This window comes from Eutrigla gurnardus (genome assembly GCF_963514095.1).
Source record: "Eutrigla gurnardus genome assembly, chromosome: 20".
NCBI classification, from domain to species: domain Eukaryota; kingdom Metazoa; phylum Chordata; class Actinopteri; order Perciformes; family Triglidae; genus Eutrigla; species Eutrigla gurnardus.
The window spans coordinates 7,876,546-7,899,437 of NC_139931.1; the positions used below are offsets into that span (position 1 = coordinate 7,876,546).

The following is a 22,892-nucleotide window of genomic DNA, read 5'->3' on the forward strand; positions in this document are numbered from 1 at the left end:
TTTTAATTTAAAAATTATTATTATTATTAGTTAGTTTACACACTAGATTGAAAACACACAGGGAGATCGTGGCATCACTGCGATTTAAAATAAATAAAATAATTGTATTTTACATGAACCAAAGCCCTCATCTAACCCAGCCCACCTTAAAAATCTGATTCTCTCTCATCACATGTGACGTTGTAAAGGTCACCGGCGAACGCTTGAATGCTGTTGGTCCATCATCAGGACCAGAGATGGAGAGACGGTCCATTATCAGGACCAGAGATGGAGAGACGGTCCATCATCTGGACCAGAAATGGAACGATGGTCCATCATCAGGTTCAGTAATTAATATTTTCTCTCTTTGCTAAATAACGATACACAATTTACTGCATCCAAACTGTAAGTTATTTTAAAGTGACTGTAAATTCAGCTTGAAAATGGAAAAGAAAGAAGACATTCTGCTATAATACTAATACAGCAACAGTATCGGTCATAAAAAAAACAGTAAATGCAACATTTTAGGAGAATCCTAGTAAACAATGAGCAAATGAAACTGATGAGCGTTCAAATGCAGTGCTGCGTACAAATGTATATTCTATTCTTCATAATGTACTTGAGTTACAAATGTATTCAAAAGTGTATTTTTTTAAGCACAAAGTATAAAAATAATCTACATTTACAAGACATTACATTCTTTTGTTTCAGTGTAGCAGTAAGCAACAAAAATTACCTCGCAAGAAACTACCTTTGTTTGATATTTTCACCTTTTTAAAAACTGGCTCCTTACACACTGCTTAATTTCTAATATGGCATCTGGAGCTCCAGGGTGGTTGGGACGCCTCGAGCAGCAGCAGTTAAATATGCAAAGGCTTCCTAAGGTACCTGGGTAATAAAATTCAGTGCATCAGAGAGCCCATTGGACTGTAAACACCTTTGACATGGGCAAGGCAAGACCAGTCACTGTCAAAACCTGCAGAAAAGACACACAAACAGAGTTTTACTTAATGTTTTAATTATTTGACACAAAGACAGTAGACGGGATGAGCAAATAGAAGAAGAAAACACACAAAAGAAAGTTGTGCAGAGTCACACAGAACTTACCTTGGTGTCACTGCGGTACGTGAAATCCCTGACTTTGTCCCCATTGGCTAATACATATAAGGGTGGTGAGGGCACCCCGAACACCCGGAGGCCTCCCAGCACCAGACCATCCAGAGCCCCATTCAGCCTGAGAGGATCACTCACTACCTGAGCCTGAAAAAGACATTTGGGGACCATTTACCTATTTTCTTTTTCTAAATATAGGACAAGGTGATGGTTCTTAGACATTTAATTGTATCATTCAGTAAAGAGACTTTTAAATCTTTTAAAAAACCTGCAGTTAAATGTAAATATCACTCGTCTCTTCCCTACCTGCCCAGCAATGAAGATAACGTAACAATAATTCCCCGTTTCGAAGGTGTGAAGCGCGTCCCCGTCGTCCCAGAACAAGTCGCCCCTGGCCCAACCGCCTGCCGACAGCGCCACCGTCAGGAAGAAAGGGTTTGTGCGCGAGGCTGTGGTCGTCAGAGCAGGCTCCTTCACAAGAAAACGTGATAAAATGATAGATATCTTCAAAGTGTTTTCAGCTTCCAGGCGTCAGGAGGGTGTCATGATAGTTGTAGTTAATAACAACCTGATGTGACATTTGATTGACACCTGTCAATATCACATCCATTTTACTGAAAAGTAAGGTTACTGTGTAAATAATGGGGAAACAATTGTGTTTTGAAAAATGTCATTTTACACAGCCTTTAAATAGGAATTCAATGTACTTGTTAACCAGTTTCAATAGTTTTTTCCTCCTCAAATACATTATACTTTATTCAGAATGAATCTACCACATATCGTCTCCTACTGAACCAAAAGTTAGACAGCAATGAGCTGCATGTTAGCAGCAGACACCCACCTGCTGGGGGATAATATGTCCTTCCCTCACATGGGTGTTGATGGTGTCCAGAGGGGCTGGCAGGAGCAGGTACTGACCCTTACTGTAGAAAGGCTGACCCTAGAGGGCACAACAGAGACGGATGACCACACTCCAAAGGGAAACGGTTAAACTCTTGAGAATCTGTAACTGCAGAAAGCCTCAAACAAAACTGTATCTCACATTGTGCAGGCTGTACCAAGTGCCAGGTGGCAGGTAAGCAGCCAGCTCCACTGCCCCTTGCTCTACCACTGGGCTAATGAGAAGTGAACTCCCCCACAGGAACTGTCGGTCTATGGTCTGACAGTTAGGGTCATTGGGAAACCTAAGAGGGGTGGATGGACAAGGAGCAGAAAAAAGTACTATGTTATAGAAAGTGAAGCATGTGGTCTTAATGATTTAATTTACATAGATGACATAAAGGCGACGACATACTCTATGAAGAGAGGCCTGGCCACGGTGTCGGCAGAAGTGTGTGCGTGATGGAAAAGAGTGTAGAGGAAAGGGAGAAGGGAGTACCGAAGGTTCAATGCACTCCGCATGGCTGCCTGGGCCTTCTGCCCAAATACATAGGGCTCCTGAGGCTGAGGGACAGATAGAAACACAAAGACGAGCTATCTGGTTACCTCGATTCATAATACATGAAACAGATGGACGGCTCAAGACCCGCTTGAAAAACACACACAGGGCAGAAGCTGACGTCGGAAAGACTACGATAACTTTTTGAAAATGCACTTGGATTAACTCAGTGATTCACACAAGTTAGTAGATACAGACATAAAGTACACACACAGGCAGACGCACAAACAGTGTCTCTGTCTCACAGCGTTCAGCTTGTCGTTGTGGTTTCTCATAAAAGGGTAGAAGGCCCCGAGCTGCATCCATCGCACACATAGTTCCTCAGTGGTGTTCCCTTCAAAGCCACAGATGTCGGCCCCCACAAGAGGCACCCCGAACAGGCTGAACTTCAGCACCGCTGGTGGGGGGGGAGAGAAAGGGGGAGTGGTGAGTCTAAAACCCTCAAACGATCTGTGGCCACTTCAAAGAAAGATTTGAAAAAATTATGCCATACAGATCTGTGAAAAACACGAGGAACATAATATAGCAGTGTGACCTTTCACCTCCTCACCAGGGACGGAGTATCGAAGCTGCTCCCAGTCACTGGTGACGTCTCCCGTCCACACTCCAGAGAAGCGTCCGATGCCAGGGAAGGAGGAGCGAGACAGGACGAAGGGTCTCTTCCCTCGTACCTTCGTGAGAGCACTGAAGATGGGAACAAGAACAAATAACAGAAGCCAAATAACAACTTGGCCCCGGTACTCTGGTGTTGTTTCATGTGTTATTACTGCCTGATGTATTCTGCTGCTCACAGTGAAAGACCTAATTCTTACTGCATCAGTACCTGTGCGTGGCATAGGCTTCCGTCAGTCCGTACATATTGTGCAGGTTGTAGTGAGTGGACAACTTCTGCTGGGCCGACATACAAAGAGTTCCAGAGTTCAACCGGCCTTCAACCACCCCTGTGTGTATGATAGTGAGAGACACAAACTGTTATGCACCTATAGTCATTTACATGGCGTCTTCTACAATATCTGTATACGTACTTTTAAGGATAAATTGACTATAAATGCCCGTATGTCTTCAAATGCCAGGAACCGTTCTGAATAACTCACTGGGTGTGTAGGGCGGGTTCTCCAGATCACTGTCAGGACAGCCATCCACTGAGCCCTGCACAAAACTGGCTGGTTCATTCATATCCTGAGGGGGTGCACGGGACAAAAGTAACATTATCTTCATGTGGCTTTGAGGTGCACACAAACTAAACACAACCAGCCATTTACATGTCTGAGAACAGAAAACTTGGCACGTCTTGTAACCTGTGCTGTTTAAATACGTACGATCCATAGACCATCCACAGGAACTTTGGAATGAAATTCTCTAATGCAGTCCTCCCACCAGCGTCCGGTCTCTGGGTTGGTGAAGTCGGGGAAGGCCGTCCAGCCCGGCCAAACCTGGATACACAATATGGCATGACATGCGACACACATCACAATAGGACAGAAGAGTGTACATCCCCAGGAAAAAAAGGAGTCTCACCTTCCCTATCAGGATGTGTCCTGTTGCATTTTTAATGAAGACGTCTCGTTTCAGTCCATCATCAAAGGGCGAGTACGTTCCAGGGGGGCTGGTGCTGCTGATCCCCGGGTCCTGAGACAGAAACCGGGAGAGCATGACTCTGACACAAATTAACAAAGGTTTGCTGCCATCTACTGGAGAAACATCATCATAGTCAACAATTACTTGTGCTCACTCGGAGAATTACACTTAAACTAATTGAAACAACTGACACTTGTGATCGTTACTGATTAAAGTTAAAGATGTCGCACCAGGATGAGGATGTACTTCATGCCTCTCTTATGGAACTCCTCCACCATCTCCGGCAGGTCCCCAAATCGCCAAGGGTCAAAGGTGAATACCCTGCGCTTCTTTGCATAGTCCAGATCATTCCACTGCACATCCTGTAGATGAAACAAAAAAACATCTCAGGATGTCGCAACGCATTTTCACGTTTTTTCACACATTCAAAAAACAAATGTGCACATAACAAACGTGCATATATAGGAAAGAAATGAGCTGTAATCATCGCTTCCATTCCAATCACCATGGGAAAGTTTGCATCGTGCATGCGTTGTGCCACATGCCGGGTTGTAATAGAGGTCGTGTAACCCCAGCGACACAGATGAAAGCCCAATGACCAATAAGGAGGCATCATAGGATAGCCTGGGGATAGATACAAGAAAACAGGGAAACACATAAACACCTCCACTCTTTATCAGGTCGCCTTAGGGCTTCTTCAAATATATAGCAGAAAAAGACATACCAATGACCTGAAGGTACTGTCGTATCACACTTTGAGGGTCAGGACCCAAGAACACGTACAGGTCCAGGATTCCACCGATAGCCACCCAGGTGAGAGCGGGGGTCGGCTGCAACGTCACCTCTGCAGAGAGATTTGGAAAGGTATTCAGCAAGAATAGTTTGCTCACATGCAGGAAATGTGTGTGTGTTATTGGCAAAGATAGCTCTGTACCGATTGCATTGCTGTTGAGAAGAAAAACTCCATGTGCCAAGCCGTCCTCCTCCTGCACTATGTAGAACGGGTGGGAGCCATAGAGGTTAGCATCAGCCTGTAGAGAGAGAGAGAGAAACAAGTGCCAACATTTACAAAGCCTGCATGTTGCTGTGTTCAGGACTCTTCTGGGCGTGCATAAGACTCACATGAGGTGCCATGTCTCTGTTCCAGAGAGTCAGAGATGTCCAGTTAAGGTGCAGGAGGAGCGAGGTGTAATGCTCCCCAAGGCCAGACACAAGGGAGGAGGCCAGTGCAGTGGACAGCTGCAGGTACTGGTCAGCAAACAGCAGCGGAGCAACCGTTGTATTCATGCTGGACAGGCAGGACACATGACAATGAACTAACAGGCACTTCATGATGATAATAATTAAGAAACGTATCACATCACTCATGTCACACAGTTGTTTTATCCATGGCTCATAAAATGAGCTTGGAAATGAAGACACTCCCTAGTCACTTTATTAGCTCCCGTTTGCTGTATTATTGATATCTGTATTATCTATACAATAATGCAAACACATTTTTAATATAATGCAGTCTAGTGCAACACAAAATGCAAACCACGACCTCAGTGATAAACATAATAGTTCAATTAATACCTCTCTGAGGTTGTCAATGAAATAAATAGCAAAATAGAATACACTAATATACTAAAACGATATGGGAAAATGAAATATAGAGAGCTAAGTACAATAGAGAGTTAAAACGCATTGAAGTGCATGGTACATCAGAGGTGCAGCTGCTTTACTTACTTAATTACTTACTAACTGACTGTATAGCCATCTATGTTACAAATGTTAGAAATGACAAGCATATAGATATGCATTATGAATGCAAAATTAAATGTTCAATTAAGACTTCTACTTATGGCTATACAGACCATCACTGTGATGTCTTCTATAGAAACCTTCCTAGAGGATGCAAGTGAACAGAAGTACTCACATCACCCTTCCATTGGATTTGCGCCGCACTATGAAGCCAAATGGGTCGGACTGGTATTCAGTGGTAAAGAGGGCGTCTTGGCTATCAGCTTTGCTCTGAGGAACGTCAGCTGGGAGCTTAACTTCATATCGCTGAGACGATGGGTCCTTTAACTTGAGAGAAAACGTATATTATGATTGATCTCATACATTTGAATGAAGAAAGGAGTTTTTTTTTCCCCATAATTTAGTTATTCACTATACCCAACCCATATTGAGAATAAGTTTTCAATTATAAATCACATATGACTAAACATGGATGTCTTCTTTTCCAGGCTTTTGAGATGCTTTCCTCCTGAATGTGTTTAAATCTGCCACCTCAAAGGCCACACATTTTATATCTTGCAACATATTTGCCACTCAAACTACATCTTTTGACACTTGTACTATTGGGTACTCACAGTGAGGTGCAGGCAGCCTGAAGTCTCCTCCAGGACCTCGAGGTGCAGAGTGGAGATGTCTCTGGGGAGATATGAGGGTGTGTCGCGGGTCAGCGTGGCCGCTTCGCCTCGCATGGTGGGGGTGAGGGGACTCATTCTGTACCCGGGGTACACACGGGGGTAGAAGCACCATGGTGGTCCTGCAGAGGTAGGCAGAGGGGCATAGCAGCACCCCCTCTCCTCACACTGCCTCTGGCTCAGGAGCCTGTCCCGGGCGCAGTCGAACCGGCTGTCCGGGTCCACGCTGCATTCAATGTCTCTGGAAATATTAGCCTCTCGGGAGATGCCAGGGTGGACTCCCACTGAACGTTTTTCGTGTGCGTTTTCTGGCCTAACCAGTGTGGTCTCGTGGACAGAAACAAAGTTGATATACAAACATGCGGACAGTGCAAACGCGAGAGGGAGCATATTAGCTACCGTAGAGGTTGTTAGCCGTTAGCTAGGAATTAGCTATCCAGCGCTTCAGGGGCTATAGTTTTAGCATTTCTGCCTAACCAGATACCGTGCAGGAAGTGGTATAAAATAATTAGCATTGCAAGGCCGCAGAGTAAGTAGTATTTGACTGAAATAAGTTGTCTGCAACAAAAAAACCGCAGTGGACGGAGCTAAGTGGACACAAACATCAAACTAGGGCAAGCATACTAGGACAAAACTAAGTCGGGAAAAAACTACCACTGCTGCTACTTCCCTTCCTTTCTCTTCCTGTATTCTTTGTGATTTAAAGAAAACAACCTGTGAAATTTCAGTCGAAAAACAAAAAGGTTTCACTCAGGGAAAGCAAATATACATACATACAACAAATGCTATCTAAGTTATTTAAATTATTTAGGCGAACACCTGTAAATCTGATGACCACAGAGAATTCCGTGTGTGTGTTCATCAGCGTTATCATCTGTGAAACAAGCTTGTTTATCTCGCCACTTCCTGGTTACAATGTCCAATCAGAGCCAGCCAGAGAACTTTTGGCCAATGGGATGCAGCCAAGGGGACACGTGTTCCTCCTGCCAAGACTTTGCTTGTTATTGAGGTGGGCTTATGCCGAAATGAGACTCTCTTGAACTTGATATTACCGATATCGCATACCGATAATGGCCGAATTTGAATAGCTTTTATTAGAGTGATACAGTAATGTTAGATAAAACAACAACGCTGTTATTTTCACATGGTTGTATTCTGTAAAAACTCACTTTAAGTTATGAAATATCTTTAAATGAGGTTGTTTTACCAATCTGCGTAACAATCATGTATTGTCAGTCACAAAACCAGGTCAACTAGTCCAGAATGCTTCAAATTGCAACTAAAATCAGACCCTCATTTTGGGTTCAGAGCTATAATTTCTAAAACCCTGCGCTCCATGTTCCACTAAAGTCTGTTAGTTGCTGCACTATAAATTAATATCTTCTGAAAGGTGATCACTATCAGTAGAATTTTAACGATCAATGCAGTTTTTTCAAGGAATGCCGACATAAAATTGAAGAAAACAAGTTTATTGTATTCGGTGACATGCACCACAGTTTGCAATCAAACATTTGTTCATGTTACTATAAAAAATAAATCATTCAATGTAAGTATATAAAATAAAAAGTATAGCAATAAATGAAGAGGAACTGTTTCATTTTTGTGTGTTTTCATAATTTGTATAAAGCACATAAAACCACTAAATTCCACACTTTACTACATGTTTTTTGTTGCACATCAATATATTTACACATTCTTCTCCAAATGTTCATCATGTTGCAGTTTATCTGTTTTTTAACATTTATTGTTAAAACACACAATTTCCATGAAATGGTTCCATTTAATTCCATTGCTTTCCCTGTTGTATCCTGGAAAACAGAAGATTGAGTACGGTTTCCACTATGAACCAAAATTAATCTGCATTTTTTTCTTTCTAGTTCAGTTTCAAAATGATAACACCGATTGGGAAACACACAAATACTCAATTGCATTAGGAATGCATTTAGTTGCTAGTTGTGAACTGTAGTCCATCTGAACTGGATCTACATACAATCTGAAAATAATAAAAAGCAAATCATATCATTGCCCATGTTGATATATACACAAAAATGATGTTATTTTTACAACACTAGCTGTATTTTTCAGCGAATTTACATGCATATCTATTTCTAAATAATAATAATACATTTAATTTAGAGGCACCTTTCATGTCACCCAAGGTCACCTTACAAAGTATAAAATCTTAAAAAATGTAAAAACAAACATGATAAAAACAAGACAGTGTGATAAAAACAAGTGAAGTGCATAGTGTCCAGTTATAGAGTGTAAGCCAATTTGAACAGGTGAGTTTTGAGTTGTGACTTGAAGGTTGTGATGGTGTCCGACCGTCTTATGTGTGGGGGGAGGGAGTTCCAGAACCTGGGTGCTGAGCAGCTGAAGGATCGGGCACCCATGGTAGGAGGAGGAGGTTTTTGTAGTGGATGCGGTATTGTACCGGGAGCCAGTGAAGTTGGATGAGAACAGGGGTGATGTGGTCAGCTGATTTGGTGCGGGTGATGATCCGGGCGGCTGAGTTCTGAATGATTTGCAGTCTATTGATGAGTTTGGTGGGGAGTCCAGTGAGGAGGGCATTGCAGTAATCGATGCGTGATGTGACAAATGAGTGAACCAAGAGGGTAAAATGCATATATAAATACCAAACTTAGCTTTGTGTTTTGACCAGATCTTTTTCTTTTTCAATTGTTCTTGCTCTTAATGAGGTGGATTCTAAACCCATGCTTCAGGAAGATAGCCATTGTTCAAACACAAACTACTGTTTCACAATGATGTTGCAGGCGACAGGGCCTCTGAATGTGAATCCCAGGTAGAACGTGACGTTTTCATTGCTATGAGGCACTGATGGTACATGGAGAGGCGCTACACTGAACTTCCTTTTCTTGGGGCCTTCAAGGTACACCACTCCATCTTCAGTCCATCCAGACACACATTTCAGCATTGTGGCAAGCTCAGGCTTTTTCCAGGCCTCACCCCTAAACCACTTCAAGCGTTTCTCAGAGACTGAGAACACCTTTGTGACATTTTCAAACTTTTTCTTGTGGACAAATCTATCCAGTCCATTGCCATTGCCCAGAAAAAAATGGGTGTACAGCCTTCTTTTCCGCTGAGGAACATCCTTCATCTTGGTCCAGTAGTCTTTATCCAGGTTTTCAATGGCCTCTTGCACGATTTCATATTTGGTTTCTTTTTCATGATGGGTGTCTTCATCCTGTGGCCAGAATAGCAAGGTAAGCAAGAACAGGGCACTTGGTAAACATTTCCTTTTATCAGTTGGGAACTGATGGCAAAGTGCCTGCAGATCTTTCAGAGAAGCTACCTGTTGAGTGCGTGGTGACAGGCAGTTCAGAGTAAGGTGGGCCATTATGTAATTGATGATATCCCTTTGACCAAATTTGGCCTTTTTTGGATTGCTGGGGTAGAGAGAAAGGATGGTCTCGAGAAGACGTACCGCCTCCCTCTGGTCACTTAGCTTTGACAGAATGGATGTTATGTTACCCCCACCAAGATGATAGATGATCATGCGTTTTTGGAAAGGAGTTAGATTGGCTGGGTCGAATTGCCCCTGATGTGCAGTAGAATAAGATTCACTGAAGTACTTCCCGTACTCTGAAGATTTCTTTGCCAACCATTTAAGTGGATGGCTCTTCTCTTCAGGACTTTGAGGGGTCTCTTCTCCATCTAAACCAATGTCTGTCTGGAAGTAACTGAGGTCCTCCGATATCCATTCCAAGGCATCTTGCATCGTCTTGTTGAGTTCTTTCAAACGACCATGAAATGGTTCCCAGGCATCTTTAACTTCCTCAGGAATGTACTCTGTTAACAGGTACTTCATGCACTCTGAATGGCCATTGGTTCGGTTTGCAAAAACTTGCAATGAAGAGATCAGTTTGAGCAGGCTGCATCCCACTTCAACTTCAGAGAAAAACCCTGAGCTGTTGATGTGTTCCATGTCTGCATCAGCTGCTTTCTCACATTCGTGAAAACACTCAATGGCTTTCAGCGCAGTCTCCACGGCATCTGCTGTATTTTGGGCTGTCTTTTGGACACTGTCCATCGCTTTGCATTTAGCTTGGAACCATTTCCTGTACACCTGCCCCTTTGTGTCAAGTATGTATGAGTTGTTGGGCCGCTGATTGGCGGCTGTGTCTGCCCAGTATTTCGCCTCTTCAAACTTTTCATAAGTGTAATGAAGACGAGCAAGTTGTTGTGCAAAGAATGCACATTTAAGGAAACGCTCAAAAGCTTTCTCGAGTAACTCCATTGCTTTTTTTGGGCTTTTCTCAATTTCACACACATGCTCAATGAAAGGAGAGAAACGGCTATCATATTCGTCACCTTTGCTTATCCTGGATCGCCTAATAAAAAGTGCTCTCAAAAATGACTGATATTCGTCCCTTCCAAATCTGTGCTCAAAAAGCATGTCGTTACGGAGCAACTCCATTGCCAAACTGCTTTGAGTCTGCTGGTTCCCCAACAGCTGTTGGAGAATTTCCTTTGCAACGAGTGGGTGGATGATTCGGATTGATTCAATGTGTGTATTTTCATCCCTAAGGTGCAAGAACACTAGTTTAGCCTGATCGCTGAGGGATTTCTCAAACCCATCCTGGCGAAACCTTTCCAGGTGAATGGTGAATGCAAGCAAGGCTTGACAATGGGACTGAGAGATGAAAGAGTTTTGAACATAGGTGTTCAGCAGAGCCACATAGAGAATGAGGCGAGTGACAACAGATTGATGGTTAATGCCTTGGAGCAAATGTTCCACAAACTCTTGAACGTACTCCACATTGAATCCTTCACTCATCAAAACAAACGTCAGGATGAATTCCGGTGCATATTGTTCCTTAAGCGCCTCTCGTTTTCTGGCAAACTTTCTCCTCTCCTGATCAGACAGTGCGTGAGTGACAGACACATTCTGTAATGAAGACTCCTTGCATCTCTTCTCTGGGTCATGGGATCGTCTGCAGCTCAACAAGATGAAACACAGAGTTCCATACTGGATTCTTTTGGTGTTAACAGCAACCTCAAGTTCGTTCCTGAGATCATCCAGATATTCTTTGTCCAAGTCTTCAATGAGGAGAAGCACAGGAAGACACGTCTGTGGATCTTTTTCCTCATATTCTCTTAGTTCAACTGAATGTTGCGCCACAACAGCAGCTGAGTATGTCGGCTTCACAAGTGCACACCTAAGATCTTTCCTGTTGTTCCACAGCACCTGTCTTGCCACAGTGCTCCCACCACTTCCTGGATGGTGGTAGATGTTTATACTGCTTACCGGAGTTTGATCTGCATTCCACTTCAAAGCTTTGTTGAGAAGTTTGGAAACATCTTTATATGCATCTCTTTCAATTATCTCTCCAACATACCCGTGCTCAGCAAGCCAGAAATTCAACCAGTTTATTCTCCCGCCACGGTAGAACTGATGGTCAATGTTTTCCTTCTCCTCCTCGATGAATTCTTTTCTTGTTTCATCGCAATGATCGACTGTCAGAATTTCCAGAGGATACATCTGTTCCTCTTTGTGCGTTTCAAGAAGACATGTCCCTTTCACAAAGACCGGCAAGTGTTTGCTGGCACATGCTTTTACAGGTTGTATTTTCTGCAGCGTTGCATTAATGTGACTCATTTTCATCCCGACAATACTGGAATTGTCCAGAGTTTCTTTTCCACATGACCCCTCTGCAAAGCTTTGCCACTTCTGGAAGTTTTTCTCTGATTCACAGATGCAGATGATGTCTTCATGGCCTTCCATGTCAGTGAAAAACTCATTAAAGGTGTGCAAGAGTGGTTTCTCAACTGGTGATGTGAGAAGAAAGATGACCTGGAATGTCCCTTTTGGCAAGATCTGTTTACAGATCAAAGACACAGATTCCCGCAGTAAAGTCATTTTTGTCTTGATCCAAGTCATTTCGTCGCACGAAGCTTCATTTCCTTTGAAGTCGCAACGGCCATTACAAAAGATCCAGCTTGTTTGCTCAAACAGATGCAAGTGGCTCGTGAATTCTTTGATGCTCATGTCACCGGGCATCCTGTAACTTTGCAGAGAATGCATGTTTGCAACGCGATGCTGAAGGTATTTACTGCAAAGACCTTTGATCTTTGAGTCTGGGTCGAAGTCAAACACACAGAACACGGCCATGTTAAGCAGCCAATCAATGTTGCAAAGGTCATCAGGGTTGAATTTGTTTGTGACGAATATGAACCATTTGTCTTTCTCGATGAATTTCTTCCCACTCGTCATTAGCATGTTGAGTTTCCTTCCGAGGTCTTGGGAGGAGTCTGGAGCACACCGGAATTGATTCTTCTCTGCTTCCTCTCTTAGGGCATCCCGATCTTTGACTCGCTCGTAGAAATCACTTATGTCTTTGTCTCTCACTGGCTCCGTTTTTGATCCCACCCTCCGCAGGATCGTTTCTTTCTCAAATTCTACTTTGTTCGACGTCTCTTTGAAGTTTGGCAGACGAACTTCATACACCTTGCCCTTAACGATACTTATTAAAGGCATGATGTCAACCTCGACCACATACCTCTTTTCTGTAGTATTTTGATCTATAACCTCAATGAACCTTGGCGGGCGTACACACTGGCGTACGTGCTCCGCGCCAGAGGAGAAACTCCTTTCAATGTAGTCCAAAGCATCTACATAAATGTCTTTGTCTCGCACAGGGATGCCAATTATCTCACCGTGCACGTATCCCGCGTCCTCCTTGCTGTCCATAACACCAAAGTGTATTGTACCGTTCGTTCTGATATTCATACAGCCAGTCGCAAATTTAAGGACCTCTTTGGCAAACTTAGCTTGGAGTCTTGTGCGTTCCAACTCAGCTGCCACAGAAAGAGACTTGAATTCATGGCACGGAGATGTCAAATTAAAAGCCCCCGATTCCGGTTGCAGGACTCTGTGCTTCACATATACGAAATCAATCCCTTCTTGATCAAATGGCCGCGGACTGCAGTCTTCCTTTGACATCACCACACATTTTTCCTGAGCTGTTTGTCTGTCCTTTAAGGTCACTTGATCTCCCTCAGGAATCTGTGCTGGAGGACCTTCGCTTGTTGTGGGAAGTGATGTTGGATTACTGTTTTTCTGTTCCAAAACCTTTTTGGTGTTTTTTTTCTTCTCTTGAGACTTTTGCTTGGAATTGATGAGTTCATCTCTCTTTTGAATAATCAAATGAGCAGGCCCTGATTTCATGCAAATCTTTGACTTCAAAAAGTCCTCATCCAGTGCAAGAAGGATTTTTCCATCTACTTCTTCCTCATAGAGCTTTTCTATGTACTGCTCCTTAATTCCAATGGACCTTAGCCAGTTGCTTACTTGAGATTCAGTCCATCCCTTGGGGGACTGCTCAAGTTCATCAGCTGTATGGTGAGAAAGGACAGAAAAACGCAAAAGGTTTGATTAGAAATCAGAGAAGCACTATGGTTGTCTTCCACACTTCAGGCACAGTCTTCAAATTTAGAGATGTTTAATAAAACTCATCATAATAATTCAATATGATAATTTATTGTCTTTCAATGTAATTTTATTGTGATTAAATCATAAATCGAGATATCGTGATAGACAATTATGTTCTCTAAATTAATAATTATCAAATTACCCAGAAAAGCTGATCATTTTACACTAAAGTTCTTAATTTAATGAGAAAATACTCATCTAATCTCTTTATTCCTGTTTACAATAATTTACATAATGTGTTAAGAAATGACCAATGTGTATGGGAACTTACAGCCAATTCCTTAGTTTATATTTACTTTATTTCGTAATTTATATTTTTGCCATTCTGTAATGGTTTAGAGAGAGAGAGAGAGAGAGAGAGAGAGAGAGAGAGAGAGAGAGAGAGAGAGAGAGAGAGAGAGAGAGGGTGCAGTCGATGGTCTTTTTTGCTTAGGAAGGTTCCTAACTGAAGAAGTGACCCGGAGGTAAACAAGTGGCCACCATGATAAGAGCCATTCGGATTCTCTAAATGCAAAAGAAAGGAGCTCCAATGCTTCCTTTCAGAGCTCCTTTAGCATAGGAAGCAACGGACCTTCCTATGCGAAAGGAAAGGAGATTACGCCGACCCACAATTCTTTTGGAGAGTAACATTTAAAGTGCCGCACACGTCGGCCGTTCATGAAAACAAACGATATGTGCATTTACATATTTCACAGTTACTTTAATGCAGACATATAGTAATTGGAATAGTGTTGATAAATGTGTGTGGACAGTGGTAATAATTTAATGATATTTTTATTTATTTCAATCATGTTACAAACTTGACAAAAACTAAACTAAAACCACAAATGAAATGTAAATACAGCAAACGGTCAAACACGGAGGAGGAGCTGCTGGACCTGAAGCCGGTCAGTGAACCAGCTGTTTATAAAACCAACAACATGTGGAGAAGTGGACGACGCGTTTTTTGTAGTCCATTATTGTAGTTTCTCCAGCGCAGACGCACGTCAATCGCCGGTGCCGATCATCAGCTGTCAATCATCAGCGGCCGCGATATAATGACGTAGCTTAGTGTAAGTCCGGTCGGATTCTCTGAGCACCGCGGTAGACTTTTCCTAAATCCTTTTGAGTTCTCCTATCGCCTTTCCTTAACCCCGTGACGTTTTCCCCAGAGGTCAAGGAATAGGAGTTACAGTGCCTTGAAAAAGTATTCATACCCCTTGAACTTTTTCACATTTTGTCACTCTACAACCACAAACTTAAATGTATTTTATTGAGATTTTATGTGATAGACCAACACAAAGTAACACATAATTGTGAAGTGGAACTAAAATGATACATGGTTTACAAAAATTTAAGCAAATAAAAATCTGAAAAGTGTGGTGTGCATTTGTATTCAGCCCCCCTGTGTCAATACTTTGTAGAGCCACCTTTCGCTGCAATTACAGCTGCAAGTCTTTTGGGGTATGTCTCTACCAGCTTTGCACATCTAGAGACTGACATTTTTGCCCATTCTTCTTTGCAAAATAGCTCAAGCTCAGCCAGATTGGATGGAGAGCGTCTGTGAACAGAAAATTTCAATAAGGGCCACAGTTGCTCAATGGGATTTAGGTCTGGACTTTGACTGGGCCATTCTAACACATGAATATTCTTTGTTTTAAACCATTCCATTGTAGCTCTGGCTGTATGTTTAGGGTCATTGTCTTGCTGGAAGGTGAATCTCCTTCCCAGTCTCAAGTCTTTTGCAGCCTCCAACAGGTTTCCTTCCAGGATTGCCCTGTATTTAGCTCCATCCATCCTCCCATCAACTCTGACCAGCTTCCCTGTCCCTGCTGAAGAAAAGCATCCCCACAGCATGAGGCTGCCACCACCATGTTTCACAGTGGGGATGGTGTGTTCAGGGTGATGAGCAGTGTTACTTTTCCGCCACACATAGCGCTTTGCATTCAGGCCAAAAAGTTCTACTTTGGTCTCATCTGACCAGAGCACCTTCTTCCACATGTTTGCTGTGTCCCCAACATGGCTTGTGGCAAATTGCAAAAGGGACTTCTTATGTCTGATTTTCAACAATGGCTTTCTTCTTGCTACTCTTCCATAAAGGCCAGATTTGTGCAGTACACAACTTATAGTTGTCCTGTGGACAGATTCTCCCACCTGAGCTGTGGATTTCTGCAACTCCTCCAGAGTGACCATGGGCCTCTTGGCAGCTTCTCTCACCAGTGCTCTCCTCGCTCAGTCTGTCAGTTTAGGTGGACGGCCATGTCTTGGTAGGTTAGCAGTTGTGGCATACTTCTTCCATTTTTGGATGATGGATTGAACAGTGCTCCTTGAGATGTTCAAAGCTTTGGATATTTTTTTATAACCTAACCCTGCTTTAAACTTCTCCACAACTTTTTCCCTGACCTGTCTGGTGAGTTCCTTGGTCTTCATGAAGCTCTTTGGTGACTAGTGTTCTCTAACAAAGCACTGAGGCCTTCACAGAACAGTTGTATTCATACTGATACTAAATTACACACAGGTGGACTCTATTAACTAATTAGGTGACTTCTGAAGGCAACTGATTGCACTGTATTTTATTTAGGGGTATCAGAGTAGAGGGGGCTGAATACAAATGCACACCACACTTTTCAGATTTTTATTTGCTTAAATTTTTGTAAACCATGTATCATTTTCGTTCCACTTCACAATTATGTGTTACTTTGTGTTGGTCTATCACATAAAATCTCAATAAAATACATTTAAGTTTGTGGTTGTAGAGTGACAAAATGTGAAAAAGTTCAAGGGGTATGAATACTTTTTCAAGGCACTGTAGGAATAGGAGTTAGGACCTTATTTTTTGACTATTCGACTGCCATGAACACACACCAGTGTGTGTTCATGGCTTTCGAGTGTGACCCCTGCAGGTCAGTGCATAAAGGCGAGGTGCTGCCACCTAGTGGTGTGGCTGACTGAAACAACACACAGTTTTTAGGCCCTCTGCAGCTTGCTTGCCTGATTATTTTGCATCGTTGTTTACCATAATATTTCAGAAGTAATATAATTTAGCTTATATATGAACCAATAATCAGACATATATTTTTGAATCACATCAGGATATTCCATTTTTTCACAAGCAAACAATTATCTATTATCTCTCTCAGCGCAAGAGAGACTAACACACATGGACATCAACAAATGGATACCGTCTCTACAACGTGTACGATCTATGCAGTGGGTGCAACCAAATTATGCTCCAGTGCACATGAACTAAAAAGTGAGACACACCAGTGCAACCGATGTAAAATGTTACTCTGGTACTATCAAAGTGCTTTTGCTGAAAACAAGCAGTTAAATTGAACCAAAACAGTAATTTGGTGGTAAGAAGAACCAAAACAATGTGCTGAAAGACTCTAAAATGTCCTGTATAGTTGAGGGGGACTGCAGAGTTGAGTGATAAAATAAACACGGTTGTTGATGAAGCGAAGGAAGCACTCGCCATATCCTTCCTGTTTTGTTATTGTGGCGTTAGTACCGCTGCACGCCATACTGTGATATTTCCCTGTTAATAGTCTACAATTCATGAATACTGGTTTCATACTAAGGTGTCGCACATACTTATACATGTCACACAGTGTTGTGGTGCCTAAATATAATGTTGGTGAGGAGCTTCGACTGGTGCAACCTGATCAGCCAGTTACTTACTTACTTAGCCACAGAGCCATTTATAGGTGTGGCCCTCTCGATGCAGCCAAAAGTGTACATATCACAGGACACATATCAAAGTCTGCGGCCCCTTGTACTGAAAAGAAGGACGGACGTCTCATAAAACACTTCACTCACTCACCCATGATTTTTGCTCTCCTTTCTTCGTCACATAATCAACATTGGTTTTTACGATCATCACATTCCATCTGCAAGATATAAGATCATTCTTCATTACTGCCAGGGCAGCGGAGAAAGACATTTTGACATGTGTGGAAGAGACGGGTCCAATCTGAATCAATTCATATTATAATAGCAGGAAGGACAATACACCAAGTACAATGTCTCTGATCTGTATCTTGAGGGCAGGGACTTAAACAAATGTGGTGTCTGTATAACGAAATGAGTAGCCGGGATGATACATTTTACATTTCAATGTTACGCTCTTATCTGACCGGTTTCCTCAGAGAATATATATAGAGAGAGACACACAGAGAGAGAGAGAGACAGAGACAGAGACAGAGACAGAGAGAGAGAGAGAGAGAGAGAGAGAGAGAGAGAGCTATTTCACATACAATTAATCATGAGTCATTGTTAATATACAAATATTTGCCTTAAAAACGTAGGGAGTGTAGAGTCCTGAAACGAACCCCCCCCCCCAAAAAAATACGTTTATTTTCCCAGATATGCTGTGATTGTCTTCTGGAACGACGTTATTAATTAGTTAATATCCCCTAAAGACCAATGTAAGAAACATAAAGTGGTGGGAGCGAAAGTAAAATGCATGCACTTTAGAAAAACACTTTCTAGAGATTGTGGTCGCCATTTCCTGACATGAAACAAATCAGTCCCAACTCCCAAAATGTTCTGTTCCCGCCTATTTTCCACCATGTCCCCGCTCCGCCCGTCTACATTAATTATAATACATAAATACATAGCCGAACATTGTCCTTACCTTAGATTAACAGCGACAGAGTAACGTCAAACACAGACTGCTGCTTCTTCTTCACTGGACCTCACGATAACATTCTGCTTGGCTGCACCTACTGCGCATGCGCAGCTCGAACTCGCACAGGTTTCGTTTTATGGAGAAATGCATTGAAGGTCCAGCACAAGTTATAACAGCGGTTCCGCATACCACACTAAAACTGCGTCATCAAAATCAAATGTGTTCAAATGTTCTTATGTAAAAGTAGCAGTAGGACCATAATAATAATAATAATAATAATAATAATAATCCCATGTTTAAAAGTCCTGCACCGATAAAGAGGAAGAGCCCAAATTGTACTTAAGTAATATCGTTTAGGAGAGTAATGTGGCAACCACAGAGATTTTAAAGTGACAAAAGAAAAAGAAAAAAAAAAAAAGGAACCTGTTTTCAAATAATTACAATAATATTTCTGTCTTGGTTTAAGACAAGACAGCGTTTATTCCATTAGAGCACAACTTTGGTTCCAAAAGCAGGGTTGTGAAGGTGGTTTGGGTCACCATTTCTTCCACAATTATGTGTAGAATAGTGGCAGATATATAAATATATCCAATTTAATAGTCGGGAACGCAAATATGGGAAGACACCATTTCAATTTTCTTTTAGGCACGACTTGTAGTTAAATATTCCATATTCCTCAATTCCCATTGTCAGATACAGCAAGATCAATCAACAAGCAAAATGTTAGTATAAAAAAAAAATATAGAATTTAATGTGCAAGTCATCAACTTCACTTTGACACCATTGAAAAGTTATTAAATGAGAGTTCTGCAGCCTGACCTCTAAGACTCATATTTTGTCCACATAATCACATGAGATTAAAAGTACCTACTGTTTTCAGGTGGCGCCCTGAACAACCTTTGGAACAGTCTGCTATTACCGTGTCAGCGCAATAGTCTTGATTGACAAAAGAGAAGCAGTCTAGCAGCATTAACTGGAATCAAGCACATTTAGCATAGTCAATTTTAAAGATCTGTAACAATACCGTACAGCAATATCTTTAAAAAAAAAAAGAAAAAGAAAAAAAAAGGCACATCGGCCACATCAAGTGATTTATAATCAAGGATTCAAATTCTGAATCAGTTTATACAAAAATATACATACAGTATCTGTGCGGTGAACGGGCTCACTCCGAAATACAACATTGCACTATAAAACTACCCAACAACAACATCCAGACATGATTCCCACAACAGAGGCCAGATGTTTTTGGGACAAACACTATTTTTTGGACATGCCGTTATAAAATAAAATATTCTCTCTGCTCAGTCCTGCTACAAGATAAACTCCCAACAACGGACTTCCTCAAGACAGAGACAGACTTGTGGACGGTTGTCTTGGGGGGACATTTCAACCCGGCTGAGCAGAAGGCACTTAATTGAGGGTGCAGCTGCTGCACCTAGCGGTGGATCCCAGGCACTGCAGGCCTGGTCCTCACCAGCTGACGGTGCTGCAACCGAATCCCACTTTGTGTCCACTCTTGAAGGCAATTGCCCCTCCCGTCTGTGCTGGGTCCACCCGACTCTGGTTCAGTTCACACTGGTTCATTGTCAAGTGTAGAAGGATGTGGTGGTGGGAGCGTCTCCGACTCACTGGGTTCTCTTTGCCTGAGAGGATCTGTGGGTGATTCGGAGGCAAACGTGGGGTTCGATGTTTGGCTCGGCATGTCAGTCTGTGTGGACTGTGCTGGCTGCACGGTCTGAACTGGCAAATGTGGAGACGCGGGCTCATCCGGTGACATCGAGGGCACCGATTCGGCAGGCGTAGCGTGAGGGACCTGCGGCGGCTGTGAAGACTGTACAGCTTCCTGTGGTTGTGAGGAGGGTGATGGTGTGTGTGCTGCCAGGTGCTGAGTGCATGGCTCATTCTGTCTGTGTGGCCCCAGGTGTGCGTGCTGGGCCTGTGTGTTCGCAAGCTGCTCTGCAGCAGAGTAGTAAGGCAGGAACGGCCTCTCGGATGCACAGGTCCGCATGGCCAGGTATGTGTGCATTAGCAGGTGCGGGAAGCGGGAGGTGAAGTAGGACACAAAGTCATCAGGGATGGAGCCCAGGGTCTCCTGTACCTCAGCGGGCAACTCTCTGTAATGATGTTTCTGTCGGGAAGAAGGTCAAGCATTGAGTCTGGCAGTAGAGACCGGTTTCTTTTAAAACACAAAGAGCGTGAGAATACATCCCTACCTTGTTTCTCATCGCACGCAGCAGGTCTCTAACCGACCCACCCTTATAGGAGCGGATTTTCCGCAGATCTGCCAAAGAAGAGAAAAACATACACATTTTTATATACATTTGAGTCTCTATCAATATTTTCAAAGTCCGAAGAGAACCGGTTGACGCTGAAATACTCAAAGGGTGACAATGCTTCACCACCCACTATAGTATTTTGTATATGTATGTTTCATGCATGTCAAAGTCAGTTTGTGCAGTGCTTTACTATAACCCAATGTCTGAAGGCATACAAGCAAAAGAAGACTATTTAACATCAGCAGACAGCAGGACCTTATATGGGACGTGTGTGAGTTTGAGCCAGTTTCATACCCGTCTGCAGTGGCACTGTGATGTGCTCCCTCCAATCAGCCTTGACAACAGCCCTCCCTCCTCTCTCCAGCTGTCTCACAATAGGTCCGTCCAGCGGTTCCTTTTCTATTCTGTCGCTCACGTCCTGCAAGCAACCAAAAATATTATAGCGGGCGGTTCTGCAGGTTGTGATTTGGTTGTAAGGACTTAAACTGAAAATTATGTTTTTCTTACATCCTACAAGCATTTGGAGTAGATATTATGAAGAATCAGCTCTTTATACAGACAGTTTATAAGAGCACAGTAAACAGCCTAATACATGTGATGTGTCCAGAGTAAACAGCTGACCTGAAAGAACTGCAGCTCCTTCTCCAGGCTCCAGAAAAACGGGTGTTTGAGAACAGTCCAGATCATTCCACTGCACATCCTGTTGATGAAACAAAAAACTCTCAGTTTGAATCAGCATTGTGCAGTGTTAATGATAACCACAACTATCTCAGGATGTCACAACATTCAAAAAACAAATGTGCACATAACAAACGTGCATATATAGGAAAGAAATGAGCTGTAATCATCGCTACCATTCACCATGGGAAAGTTTGCATCGTGCATGTGTAACCCCTATAAAAATACAGGCTTACTAAATGTATTTGTTATGGAATAATGTTCAACAGTTCATTTTTTTGTCGTTTCATGAAGAGAGTTGTAGTTGCCTGATGTGACCACATGAGGGTGCTTTATGCATGCTAGGAAACAGACAGGCTAGAATTTCTCCGACACGGATGCTGCCGTGAAAAATTGCAGAGCAAGATTGTGGATGTGTTGTGAAAGAGTACGTTTTTATTTTCACAGTACGACTGTACGTTTTTTTATGTTTTCCCCAGGGAGTGCCCGCACGACTGTAGCCGGAGCAGATGCTTTGTTTTGTATTCTAACCGAGGACTCCGGTGAGTTGTTGTACTATGTTATGGCGATACCCTACTATGCTAAGTTGCTAACGGCTAATGAGACGTGAATTTTCCGTTGTTTATTAATGCGGGATGTTAAACACTTATGTCATAAAACCAATCGGAGTTGATTGTAAATGTTCTAAAGATGTTGTAATGAGTCAATATGCTAAGTTTTGAGTTGGGAAAAGTGCATTTATTTTACGAGTGCCATGGTAATTTTCGCTGCGTCATTCCGACGCCATGTTCAATGTTAGTGAGTGAAAAGGGGCTCAGTGTGTGCTAAAGCGACATGATATGTGCTCACACACAGGTTTTCGCTGATTTTTTTGCAATATGGTGTATTCAAATTCATTTTTGAATTGATGAGAGATGTATTTTGTGAATATAAATGAGAAACATGATTGAATGAAGATTATAATTGATTTGTGTAACATGATTCATACAGTACTGTTACATAGACACATTAAAGGAGAAATCCGGTCATTTTTTACCCCATTTCCGTTGTCCTCAGGGTCATCCCGACTTATTAGAAGCAAAAAACCCGACAAAAATTGACGTTGCCTAGCCCGAGATCTGTACCTGCCTGGCAGCCTTCCAGACTCCAATGCTAACCCATTGGGGCACGTTATATCTGCTTTCCTGGGCCTCAGAAAACAATTCCAAGACCTATGCAACACAGGTTGGGTCCGTACGAGACACCACGGCGCTCGCTTAGCTCAAATAGTGTTGCAAAACGACATAAATATGTGTGTTTTAGCATGAAGTTACTCACCTCAAATCATCCCGTAGACATTAGCAGTAGATAG

The 22,892-nt window shown here is 42.5% G+C and overlaps 3 protein-coding genes across 3 annotated transcripts; all 3 read right to left on the reverse strand.

The window, feature by feature from the left end:
* Positions 1 to 84: 84 nt before the first annotated feature.
* On the reverse strand, positions 85 to 7,291 carry gaa (alpha glucosidase). The gene is made up of 19 exons (XM_084037879.1): positions 6,466 to 7,291; positions 6,027 to 6,178; positions 5,231 to 5,396; positions 5,043 to 5,139; positions 4,833 to 4,952; positions 4,614 to 4,732; positions 4,339 to 4,470; positions 4,049 to 4,159; positions 3,850 to 3,963; positions 3,625 to 3,709; positions 3,354 to 3,471; positions 3,081 to 3,214; positions 2,776 to 2,927; positions 2,387 to 2,535; positions 2,135 to 2,276; positions 1,934 to 2,032; positions 1,399 to 1,563; positions 1,087 to 1,239; positions 85 to 955 (listed from the first exon to the last, which is right to left on the reverse strand). Exons 1-19 carry the CDS (start codon positions 6,910 to 6,912, stop codon positions 890 to 892), a joined length of 2,721 nt encoding a protein of 906 aa, XP_083894005.1. The 5' UTR covers positions 6,913 to 7,291; the 3' UTR covers positions 85 to 889.
* Positions 7,292 to 7,981: 690 nt separating this feature from the next.
* On the reverse strand, positions 7,982 to 18,697 carry LOC311031637 (sterile alpha motif domain-containing protein 9-like). The gene is made up of 3 exons (XM_084038032.1): positions 18,591 to 18,697; positions 17,778 to 17,844; positions 7,982 to 13,878 (listed from the first exon to the last, which is right to left on the reverse strand). Exons 2-3 carry the CDS (start codon positions 17,779 to 17,781, stop codon positions 9,272 to 9,274), a joined length of 4,611 nt encoding a protein of 1,536 aa, XP_083894158.1. The 5' UTR covers positions 17,782 to 17,844; positions 18,591 to 18,697; the 3' UTR covers positions 7,982 to 9,271.
* A 608-nt stretch (positions 18,698 to 19,305) lies between these two features.
* LOC311031440 (serine/threonine-protein kinase/endoribonuclease IRE2-like) lies at positions 19,306 to 21,562 on the reverse strand (the record flags this gene model as incomplete). The annotated part of the gene is made up of 4 exons (XM_084037752.1): positions 19,306 to 20,715; positions 20,801 to 20,868; positions 21,158 to 21,281; positions 21,485 to 21,562. The coding sequence occupies 4 exons, from the start codon at positions 21,560 to 21,562 to the stop codon at positions 20,158 to 20,160; spliced, it is 828 nt and encodes a 275-aa protein (XP_083893878.1). The 3' UTR covers positions 19,306 to 20,157.
* Between the last annotated feature and the right edge of the window lie 1,330 nt (positions 21,563 to 22,892).

Excerpts from the sequence above, each read along its gene's own strand:
- gaa (XM_084037879.1), bottom strand. The coding sequence starts at position 6,912 with ATGCTCCCTCTCGCGTTTGCACTGTCCGCATGTTTGTATATCAACTTT. Across the intron at positions 5,140-5,230 it reads ACAGAGACATGGCACCTCAT|GCTGATGCTAACCTCTATGG; the intron begins GTGAGTCTTATG and ends CTCTCTCTACAG. Across the intron at positions 3,964-4,048 it reads GACACATCCTGATAGGGAAG|GTTTGGCCGGGCTGGACGGC; the intron begins GTGAGACTCCTT and ends TTGTGTATCCAG.